The sequence below is a fragment of the Musca autumnalis genome, unplaced genomic scaffold (genome assembly GCF_047663935.1).
Source record: "Musca autumnalis isolate F117 unplaced genomic scaffold, ASM4766393v1 scaffold_4, whole genome shotgun sequence".
Taxonomy (NCBI): Eukaryota; Metazoa; Arthropoda; class Insecta; order Diptera; family Muscidae; genus Musca; species Musca autumnalis.
Window position 1 is genome coordinate 51,549,503 of NW_027411977.1, and position 11,891 is coordinate 51,561,393.

The window sequence follows — 11,891 nt, forward strand, 5'->3', positions numbered from 1 at the left end:
CATCCAAGGCAAAACAGCGTAGGTATTTTGTTGCATTTTTAAGACCCATCCAAGGCAAAGAGGTTTAGAATTTTTATTGATTTTTAAAGACTCTTCCAAGCAAAGAGGAGGGGGTTTTTTATTGATTTTTTCTAAACCCATTTACTGCAAAGAGGTGTGGACTTTTTTTATTGACTTTTAAAGACTCTTCCAAGGTAAAGAGGAGTGGATTTTTTATTGATATTTTGTAAACCCATTCACAGCAAAGAGGCGTGGATTTTTTAAGACTCATCCAAGGCATTTATTTTATTGATATTTTCTTAATCCATCCACTGCAAAGAGGCGTGGATTTTTTTGTTGACTTTTAAAGACTCATCCAAGGCAAAGAGTTGTGAATTTTTTTTATTGATTCTGAAGGACTCTTCCAAGGCAAAGAAGAGTGGATGTTTTTTTTGATTTTTAAAAACTCTTCGAAGGCAAAGACGCATGTATTTTTATTGATTTTTTTCTAAACCCATCCGAGGCAAAGTGCCGAAGACTTTTTATTCATTTTTTCTAAACCCTTCTAAATCCACGTAATCCTTCTAAATCATCCAAGGAAAATAATCTTGATTTTTTTATCGAAGTTTTTAAGACTCATCCAAGGCAAAGATCAGTGATTTTTTATGGATTTTTTAAGACTCATTCAAGCCAAAAAGCTGTGCATATTTTTTTGAAATTTTAAGACTCATTCCAGGCAAAGAGGCGTGGTTACAAAACAGGTAAAAAAGTGTCAAGTTTTTATACCCTCCACCATAAAATATTCTGAACTAAAGCGGAATAATTATTTTCTTTCTTGTCCACAATTTTAGGCGGAGATATTTTGAGACCACTGATACCTAAATAAGGTAAAAATTTTATTCAATCGGTCGAGAACCTTATATGGGTATATATCAAATTGTGGACCTATGTTTTTGGTGGAGAAATTTTCTGACTACTGGGAACCTCAAATGTCGTATTGCAGATACTTGGGTCAAAAACTGTAGGTAAAACCAAAAAAAAAATTGTGAGGTACCAATGGACTAAGTTGACAGTTTTTATAATTACAGATAGTTCGGTCAAAATACCGAAAATGGGGAGGCACCCTTTTATGGGGGCTATACAAAAACATGATCTATGTTTACAATTTATATAGAGAGCTATACAAAAACATGGACATATGTTGACAGTTTTTGGTGAATATGTTGTGTGACCACTGGGAACCTGAAACGTCGACTTACAAATAGTTCTGTCGAAAATTGTAGCTAAAACCTTCTCAATACCGAAAATCGAGAGGTACCGTTATATGGGGTCTATACCAAAACATGGACTTATATTGACAGTTATTGGTGGAGATGTTTTGTGACCACTGGGAACCTCGAAACGTCAAATGACAGGTAGTTCGGTCGCAAAATGTAGCTACAATCCTCAAAATAGCGAAAATCGTGAGGTACCGTTATATGGGACATATACCAAAACGTGGACTTATATTGACAGTTTTTGGTGGAGATGTTTTGTGACCATTGGGAACCTCAAACGTCAAATTATAGGTAGTTCGGTTAAAAATTTTAGATAAAATCCTCAAACTACCTAAAATCGGGAGGTACCGCTATATGGGGGTTATATCAAAACATGGACCTATGTTGACAGTTTTTGGAGGAGATGTTTTGTGATTACTGGAACTTCAACTTACAGGTAGTTCGATCAAAAAATTTAGATAAAATCTTCAAAATACCGAAAATCGGGAGGTACCGTTATATGGGGGCTGTGCCAAAACATGAACCTATGTTGACGGTTTTTAGTGGAGATGTTTTGTGACCTCTGGGAACCTCAAATTTTCAATAGCAGGTAGTTTGGTCAAGAATGTAGTTAAAATCCACAAAATACCGCAAATCGGGAGGTACCGTTATAGGGGGGCTATACCAAAACATGGACCTACGAGTATGTTGACAGTTTTTGATGCAGATGTTTTGTGATTACTACGAACTTCAACTGTCAAATAACAGGTAGTTCGGTCAAAAATTTTAGCTAAAATCCTCAATATACCGAAAATCGGGAGGTACCGTTATATGGGGGCTAAACCAAAACATGGGCCTATTTTGACGGTTTTTAGTGGAGATATTTTGTGACCACTGGGAACCCCAAACGTGGAATAACAGGTAGTTCGGTCAGAAATGTAGCTAAAACTCCCAAAATACCGAAAATCAGGATGTACCGTTATGTGGGGTCTATACCATAAAGTGGTCCGATATAGCCCATCTTCGAACTTGACCTATATAATTGTTTCACAAACATCCCAAATGGAACAAGGGAGATTTCTCTCATATCAATGAGTGCACCCCGATTCATATTAGCTCAATGAACAGTAGGTCCCGTTTATTGCCGAGTCCGAACGGCGTGTCCTAAGACATCACTTGTAGAGAAGTTTAACATGGCTAAAACACTCAGGAAATGTCGCCAACATTACTGAGGGGTATTTTGCCACCGTTGCCAAATTTAATGTTGCCTGGCCTGGGAATCGGACCCACGAATTTTATCGTACAAGGCGTGTGTGCATACCATTGCACCACGGTGGCACCCTAACTTCGAACTTGACCAGCTTATGGAAAAAAAAACACTCGGGTGGAAAAATATAGCGCTCTAGCTCAATTATTGCGAAGGCTAGAGTGATTACAACAGACGGATAGACGGACATGACTAGATCGTCTTAGAATTTTATCCTGATCAAAAATATATATACTCTATATGGTCGCAAATGATTAGTTCGAGATATTCGTTTTAGAATAATAATAAGTTGTTTGTCCAACTTTCTTATCAAAGATGCTTTCAAGTTTTGTACCTTCAGCCTTTGATACGATCAAAAATTTGCCTCAGAAATAATTGTTTTGGACCCCAAGTGTGTTTGAAGGAAATCCGTTCCAGAACATTTGGTGTCGATTTATCTCTATTCGTTTGTCTAACTGGTGCTCATGATAACTCTCGAAATGATCAAACTTTTCCATTAAAATGGTGAGCACTATAACTTTCGAATGGAGTAACCGATTTGATTCAAACTTACGTTACGTTTGAATATGTGCAATTTAAGCGTTGTTAGATGCTTCTTTTTACAGCGATATAACGTTTGGGCAATGGAAATAACCACAAAACGTAGCATGCGTTTTATGTTAATCATATATTCTGTTGAAACAGAATGATATAACTATTTATTATTTACTATTTATTTTTATTCTTTCGGGGATATAGGGATGGGAAATAGTTTTGTTGTTCATCCTAAGAGCCAAAGCTATTTCAAAACTCACTCTCAACATTATGTTGTCGTGTGTAAAATCTAACAAGAGCATCGCTTTATTATTTCATACTTCCGATCAACCTACCCATGGATTTAAGGTGATTAACATTTTCTATAAATGATTCCTTCACACAATACATTAGATAACTTCTTAGTCCCTAATGAATAAATATCATGATATGGAATAACACACTCTATTATGGGAACGGCATACATAAATAAAGTCATCTCATTTATAATTTCATAGAACAGGTTATGCCACTTTTTAAGATAATATGTAATGACAAAGCTATCCTCTTGGCATAATGCTGATTCTTCTGATTCTGCTGTGATGCTCTATGATGGCATGGCTGGCATGTAATTTATTAATTATTCTGAATGAATTGTGAATATTTGGGTCAAATAAACAACTACAAGACATGTTTGACAAAATCAAGTGAATGACACTTTCTTCTTTTGTTGTTGTTTTTGTGTGTGTTTATAATTCAAGTATGTATTTTGTTCGAGGCAGACATTGATGCAGTCAAGAAGCCGTTTAGCTGTCAGTTGGGTTGGTTTATGTTTTGAAATTTGTTTATCTAATGATTTCTCTAAACAAAAAGTCATACATACCCACCTTATATACATACATACATACTTATTTACATGGGTATTTATTTATAACAAAATGCCGGTTAAACACGTGAACCAGATTATTTTGTCGTTTAAAAGTATCGGAAGCATTTATGTAAAGTGTGAAATTGTGTGTGCCCTCCTATATCTATTTTGTTGGCTTTTCAAGAAATTATTACTTTTTAAATCAAAATCTTTCTTGGGGCATACTTTTTATAGAATATTAGGCTTAAAATATATGATTGATTTTTTTGTGCTTGAGGCTAACGGTTGACATATTACCTAGGAAAAGAACACAAGAGTATTTTGAAAGAAGCTATAATAAAATAAAAGAAATAAATTAAAAAAAAATATATAAAAATGATTCCCTTTGTTTTCTTCCATTCAAGAATCGAGTTTGTTGTTTTTCAAAATATTTTTCGACAATATATTAATTAGTTCATGAATTAAAAATGTTTTTTTCAAAGACTTTTGAAATTTAAACGAATTAAATAAAATGAAAGGAACATTTTAGTTCTTTAGTATGAAGTATTGCCATAACATAATACCAAATGCAACTGTCCTGATGGGCTTTAACATGGCAAAGCCCAGGATTTATCTTGGTCCCTCTCTCATCTCAAGTGGACACTGACTGCCTTAAAACCTGTCAAAGGTAGTGAGCTAATATGTGCCGCGCGTTTACCCATAATAACTATAGAAACTTCGGTTTGGTCGTCGGTTTAGTAACCCACCCCTAGAAAAAAGCAGCCTACTATGAAAAAAAAAAACAAATGAAAAGAAAAACAAACGCATATGTTTTAAGGACCATGATCTGCGAATCTGCACCTGGAATGTTCGCACTCTTTACAGAGAAGGTGAGGTTTACGCATTGACAGATGTACATATGTACTTGAAAAGTACAAGGCCGATATTACTGCCATACAGGAAATACGATGGATTGGGGAAGTCGTTACAACAACACCTAAAGGTGTCATGACACAAAGGATGAGTTTGGTTGCGGATTTGTAGTTGGTCGGAGGTTAAAACATCTGGTCTCCAGTTTCACCCCAGGGAATAAACTACTTACTTATTTACTTAGCTGGCCCATTACAGAATATTTGTTCCATAGGCCGAACTAAGAAAAGATCTCTATTCCTCTCTATTTGTTGCTTCGCACTCTGGAATACGGCGCCTTCTCATCTCATCATCCACTTGTTTGCGCCATCTATTCCTTGGCCTGCCAATTCTGCGTGCACCGCCAAGCGGTCCGTATTTATACGCCTTTTTAGCGGGTTCATCATCGCTCATTCTTATGACATTGCTTAGCCAACGCAATCGCTGCATCTCGATACGTTTAACAATATTGATGTCGTTGTATAGCAGATACAGCTCGTGGTTCATGCGACGTCGATATTTACCATCAACGCAGCTTGGTCTTTCGAAGAATTTTTCTCTCAAACACACCAAGCACTGCCATGTCTGCTTGCGCAAGTACCCATACATAAGAACGGGTAGTATCAGTGTTTTGTAGAGCGTTATTTTTGTTTGACGAGATGCGGCTTTGTTTTGAAACTGCTTACTTAAACCAAAGTAGCATCTGTTGGCCAATACAATTCTTCTTTTTATTTCACAACTGATGTTGTTTGTTGTGTTTACGGAGGTGCCGAGGTAGACGAACTACTTCAATATTATAGGAACCAACTTCCACAGTAGGTCCGAGCTCAATGGACGCATTGCGCGTCGGCACCATCAACTTGGTCTTCTCACCGTTTACCGCCAGACCCACTTTAGCAGATTCTCCTTCGACCTTTATAAAGGTATCAGTTACTTCTTCTACTGATCGTCCCATGATGTCTATATCATCAGCATAAGCAAGTAACATGTGACTATTGGTGTAGATTGTGCCACTTCTTTTGACGTTTGCCTCCCGTATAACCTTTTCTAGCAGGATGTTGAAGGGATCACACGAAAGGCTGTCTCCTTGTCTGAAACCTCTTTTGGTACCAAACTCTTCGGAGAGGTTCTTTCCTATTTTTACTGAGGACCTTGTGTCAGTTAAAGTCATTTTACAAAGCCGGATGAGCTTTGCGGGGATACCAAATTCAGACATGGCTTGGAATACCTTTGAACGCAGCGGGCTGTCGAAGGCTGCTTTATAATCGATACAGAGGTGGTAGGTGTCGATCTGCATCACTTGGGTCTTCTCCAGGATATGCCGCAGGGTAAATATCTTGCAGCTTACCGATGTCTAACTTTCGTGTTGTGTCTGTTCGTACTTTGTTTGCTACGTTTAAGCGGGTGCGTACCTTTGCTGCAACAAAGTAGTGGTCCGAATCAATGTTTGCGCCTCGGAACGATCGTACATCCAACACACTCGATGAATGTCTTCCATCTATCACAACGTGATCAATTTGATTTCTTGTTTTCTGATCTGGAGACAGCCAGGTGCCCTTATGATATCGAGAAAAGAAACATTTTTGAACATTAGTCTTATTTGCGCTAATGCTCCCACTGTAGACAAGGACGAGCAGACCAATGATATATTTTACGAGCTCTTAGAAGAAGCGTATGACTGTTGCCCTGCCCATAACATTTAAAATATTCTAGGGGATTTGAATGCCAAAATTGGAAAAGAGAATATCTTTGGCCCAACAGTCGGAAAATTCAGTCCCCAGTGAAACATCTGACAATGGTATAAGGCTGATAGACTTTGAAGCGGCAAACAACTTGGTGGTTAGCAGTACCAGAATTAAGCATCCCGATATTCGTTAGGGCACCTGGCTGTCTCTCCAGACCAAAGAACAAGAAATCAAAATGATCACGTTGTGATCGATGGAAGACATTCATTGAGCTTGTTGGATGTACTCAGACCACTACCTTCCTACATGTTAGCAAGTAAAAAAGTATCATATCTTTTCGATATCAGTATGGACATGCCCACTGAAAACATAATATCGCTGGTAACAAGATTACAACGAACAGCATTGGTATACATTTTCGAAGGGTCTTTGAACAGACCCTTTACTGCACTTAGACACAAATTTTGAACTTTTGTGGGGAAGGCGACCTAAGGAGAGGACCGATATAAGCCATTATAGAAGTTAAACTAAATTTGGACAAAATATAAGTAGATCCAAAGTTTGGACCAACTTGGTTGGCCCCGTTTAAGAGATATAGGGCATATCATTTTAGTAACATTTTTATATATGACGGAGGCCAAATTTTAGACCATTCGGTTAATCATATCAGATCAGAGTTATCGTGCACTCCAGCCACTACGTATGGTGCCATGGACTATTTTCCCAAGAAATATGGACATCCCCCTGAAAAAACTTTTGTAATTGACGCAGCGAATGCAAGTTGCTTGAACAAAAATTAAAGTGATTCGAGAGCTGGTCTTAACGTGAACTTATCCGAAATTTTGTGTGGGAGGTACTTGAAGGAGTGGACAAATATAGTCCATATTCGAACCAGATCTATATCTGGTAGATATATTAGGATGTGTAAAGTTACAACAAATCGTTCACTCCTTCAAGAGTTAGAGTGAAACATCAAACTGACTGACTTTGGTACACGCACATCCTGTAGAGACCAGCAGGGCAATTTGGTAACTTATACCCATAGCGTGCTCGGGACATGGAAAGAAAGAAACTGTTGGTATCCAATACTAACAAAGACGGATAAAATACCACAGATTCAATTGAATGTATACCTGCCGGCCAAGGTGAGGTAAAGACAGCAATAAACCTACCAGCCGAGCTGTTCAAAACCGGAGGCGATACGCTGATAACGTATATGCATCAGCTAGTTAGCATTATCTGGCAGGAAAAGCGTTATCCATTAGAGAGTTACCGTGCGCTCCGCCTGGCGTCATAGCAGGTTTTTACAGCTTTCAGGAAGTATGAAATAACTTGCTCCGTCGTAATGGGAGTAGCGAATATAAGTTGTTACAACAATCATCAAAAGAACTCGAGAGGATATTTTCCGAAATTTTGTGTTGAAGGTACCCGAAGAAGTGAATCGATATAATCCATATTCGAACTTTATCTATGTCTGGTAGAAATATTACCATATGCAAAGTATGGACCACATCGGTTAGTCCCTTCGAGAGTTATAGTGCGCATAATTTTTGCGAAAAAAATTGAATTTGAGGGAATGGGACGATATGGCCCATCTTTGAAATTAAACTAAGTTTGGAAAAAATATTACGAAAGCCAAATTTTGGACCCAATCATTATAGTGCACTCCAGCCAGTCAGAGAGACGGATGGACATTGCTAAATTGACTCCAAATTGTCTGAAACGTATTTCGTCCAAACATATTTGGGGTCTAAAACGATTATTTCGATGAGCCACATTTTGTATATTAGGGTTATGACATTTCGACATTTGTTCTCAAAAATGATTTCCTGTAGCACGGATGAATGAACTTTTGCCTATTGATCACAAAAATAACGTTTATTCCATTGAAATATAAAAAATTCACGCACTAATCGATTTTAAAAACATATTTTTTGAAAAAATGTGTGAAATAAAAAAAGTTTTCTCAAAAATATTTCCTGTTGCACGAATGAATAAACTTAATCCTACTAATAACTAAAATATTGTTTATTCCATTCAAATATTGAAAAATGTCATGCGGCTCTAAAGTTTATGTTCAATTATATATCTGCTTCCTGTGACATCAAAAAATTGGCCAAAATTCTGATAAATCACGTTATAAGATTTTATCACATCACGCTATGATACAGGGATATGACGGTGTAAAAAGTCATACTGAAAACATGTGACATAATTTCTCCTGCTAGATACATAGATATCACTTCCAATCGGAAAATGTTTCGAAAAAACTCGAATGGATTTTTTATAAGGTTGCAAGACAATTTGGCGGGTAATGGGAGGATATTTTCACTAACAAGGTTTAGAGCTTATACAGCTTCTGAATCATTCGCTGAAACATTTCGCATTTCCTGGCTGATTACATTCAAAATATTTCGGCTTGAAACTATTTCTATACACTAATTCCAAGTTCTTCACAGCAATTGACATTTTTGTAAAATTATCATTGGTGGGAACATATCGTTATTATTTTATACTTCATTGTTTATTCAATGTCATAAGATCCAATAATTTCACATAGTTTATGCACAACTCTTCATTTTCACATTTCAATATTCCAATTAACAACTGTTAAAATTTAATTTTTATTTTTCATTTAAAACATATGTCCACAAGAGTCCAACTCCAATACAATATATTCCACAATGTTTAAATTTTTCATATGCTTTTAAATTTTTACAAATTTTCCAAACATCGTTTTAAAATATTTTTATTATTTATTTATTTTTCCACTTACAATAAATATTTTCATTTTGTTTAAATGCACTTGTTCAGCCTTTTTAAAAGTTAAATATTTTCAGTTAAATTTTTTTTTTACATTTATTATAGACACTTGTCGTTAGCCACTTAGTTTTTCCACTTGATTTATATGTTTCCGTATTGTGTGTTAGTATCCAATTGATTTTTTTCTGTTGCTTCTTCGACTACTTTTCTTTATATGGCAGCAAAAGAACTAAACTTGACAACGTACAAAGACAAACTGTTTCGAATGGCGCCATTAGCCTAGGTTTATAACTAACATTTCTTTCATTTAACATGGTTAAGGTAGTAACGTGAACGCTCCATGACAGTAGCAGCGGGAACAGCGGCAAACAAAACAACGGAGTAATGTGCCCAGAGTAATGGTCACATATAGTATGTACATGTGCGTGTGTGTGTGCGATGTTAACATGCAAAGCTTAACTGTGGCTTAAACATTTACTCCAGCTTATGCGTATACTGGCTGGCTAACCGGCAAATGGAATTTCTTTTGGTTATACGTGAACGTACACAGTACGCCGTATTGATTGACGGTTGGTTGTCAGTGTTGTCTCCAAAATTGCCGTTGTGCGTGGAAGAGAACATTCCATTGCCAATGTTACTTATAAAAAGTAGAATATCTTTAAGGTATAAGAGAAAATGTTCATAACAAATATTGCATTGAAGAGAGACAGAATTGTGCTGTGTAAAAGACAAACAAAAGACTTAAGAAACAAACCTTCTTTTATTATCATTCCTAGGGGGGATTATAAAGAATCTTAATCTTTGTTTTGAAAATATATGTTAATAACTTTTATGTGCAATGAATTGATTTTATTACTTAATCTTTTTATGATATTGTGTCAATAACCCAAGTGTTAATAAACTTCTGAAAATTAACATTTTTGTGGTATTCTTCGTAAAGGAAAAAATAAAGTATTTGATCAATGTTGACCCATAAAGTTTGAGATAGTTAAGTCCCATCAATAAAAGTGAAAACAACTATAATCATACAATATCTGACGTACACAGAGGCTCAAAACACCTAGAAATACGTACATATATCTAAGGTTAACAATATTCGATTATGGTACTATTTTATATTTTGATCGGTTCTATTTTATATTTTTAAGCACAAAATTAGCACAATATATTCTCGATAATCCGGACACCACATATTTTGGTGGTGTCCGAATTATCGACTTATCCGGATTACGGAGTAGTAGATAAAACATTTAATTTTGTAAGTATAAAAATAATTGTTCCACAAACATCCCAGATGGGACAAGGGAATTTTCTCTCATATCAGTGAGTGCACCCCGATTCATATCAAGCTCAATGATATGGGACCTAAATTGCCGAGTCCGAACGGCGTGTCCTAAGACACCACTTGCAGAGAAAATTTACAAAGCTGAAATACTCAAGAAATATCGCCAACATCACTGAGGGGTATTTTGCCACCGTTGAAAATTTGATGTTGCTTGGCCTGGGAATCGAACCCACGACCTATCGCGTGCAAGGCGGGTGTGCATACCATTGCACCACGGTGTAAGTTTAAATCATTATTATTTGTCAAGGATATCAACATCGTAGTCCATTTCCCGTGTTCATGGGACATGAGTCTATTAAGACCTGCGACAAACGCGCTCCTTTCATTATGCTGAATATATTTTAGCCATTTCTACGAATTATTTCATCTCGTCCACGAAACCAAAAAGACCCAGCAAAAGTTCGGATCCGTTATTCATTATGTAACCCATTACAAAGTAATGTAAACAAAAATAACTATTTATATTATTCCTAAATTATGAGTACGGTGGCACAGAGCGTGTGTGTCCTACTACAAATCCTAGGGTTGTGTGTTCAACGCTCACCGTCGACACGCGAGTTTTTTTTGACAAAATAGAAAAAAACAGATGGTGGTGCACATGTTAGTGTTTAAACAACTCTTAATGTTCGTTCGCGTGGCCTAGTATGTAGTGTGTTTGCCTACAAATCGGAAGTTCGCTTGATCAAATCCTGTAGAGAGCGAAGTAAAATAAAAAGATGAAGTGTGTATTAAAACAAATTGCCACCTCAACATTTCTAATAATAGAAAAACATACGTATGTTTTATACCCTCAGCATTTATGCTAACACTTTCATATGTGCGAAATGTGCCTCATCGAAATAATGGTTTTAGACCCCAATTATGTTTGGACAAAATCCGTATCAGACAATTTGAAGGCGATTTAGCAATATCCGTCAGTGTGTCTGTCTGGCTGGTGCGCACGATAACTCTCGAAAGGATCAACCGATTCGGTCCAAAATTGGGCTTTCGTAATATTTTGTCAAAACTTAGTTTTAGTTCGAAGATGGGCCCACTTTTCTTTCATTTTTTCATAGTAGGCTGTTTTTTTCTAGGGGAGGGTTACTAACCCGACGCCCATACCCAAGTTTTTAACGTTCATATGGGTGAACGCGCGGCACATGTTAGCTCACTACCTTTAACGGGTGTTACAGGCAGTTCCCCCGGTGACACCACGGGGAGGTCAGTGTCCACTTGAGATGAAAGAGGGACCAAGATAAATCCTGGGCTTTACCATGTTAAAACCGGTCAGGACCGTTCCTTGGTATCTTCCATTCCCTACGTCTCCCCTTTTTGTCGATTATAAAGC

The 11,891-nt window shown here is 36.8% G+C and overlaps 1 protein-coding gene across 1 annotated transcript in view; it reads right to left on the reverse strand.

Moving 5' to 3' along the window:
* Positions 1-9,305, reverse strand: part of LOC141402951 (uncharacterized) — a 79,453-nt gene extending 70,148 nt beyond the window's left edge. Inside the window, exon 1 of the mRNA XM_073985077.1 lies at positions 9,233-9,305. Within this exon, the coding sequence (XP_073841178.1) occupies positions 9,233-9,247 (15 nt within the window). The 5' untranslated portion in view covers positions 9,248-9,305. The remainder of the gene's footprint in view (positions 1-9,232) is intronic.
* Positions 9,306-11,891: the final 2,586 nt, after the last annotated feature.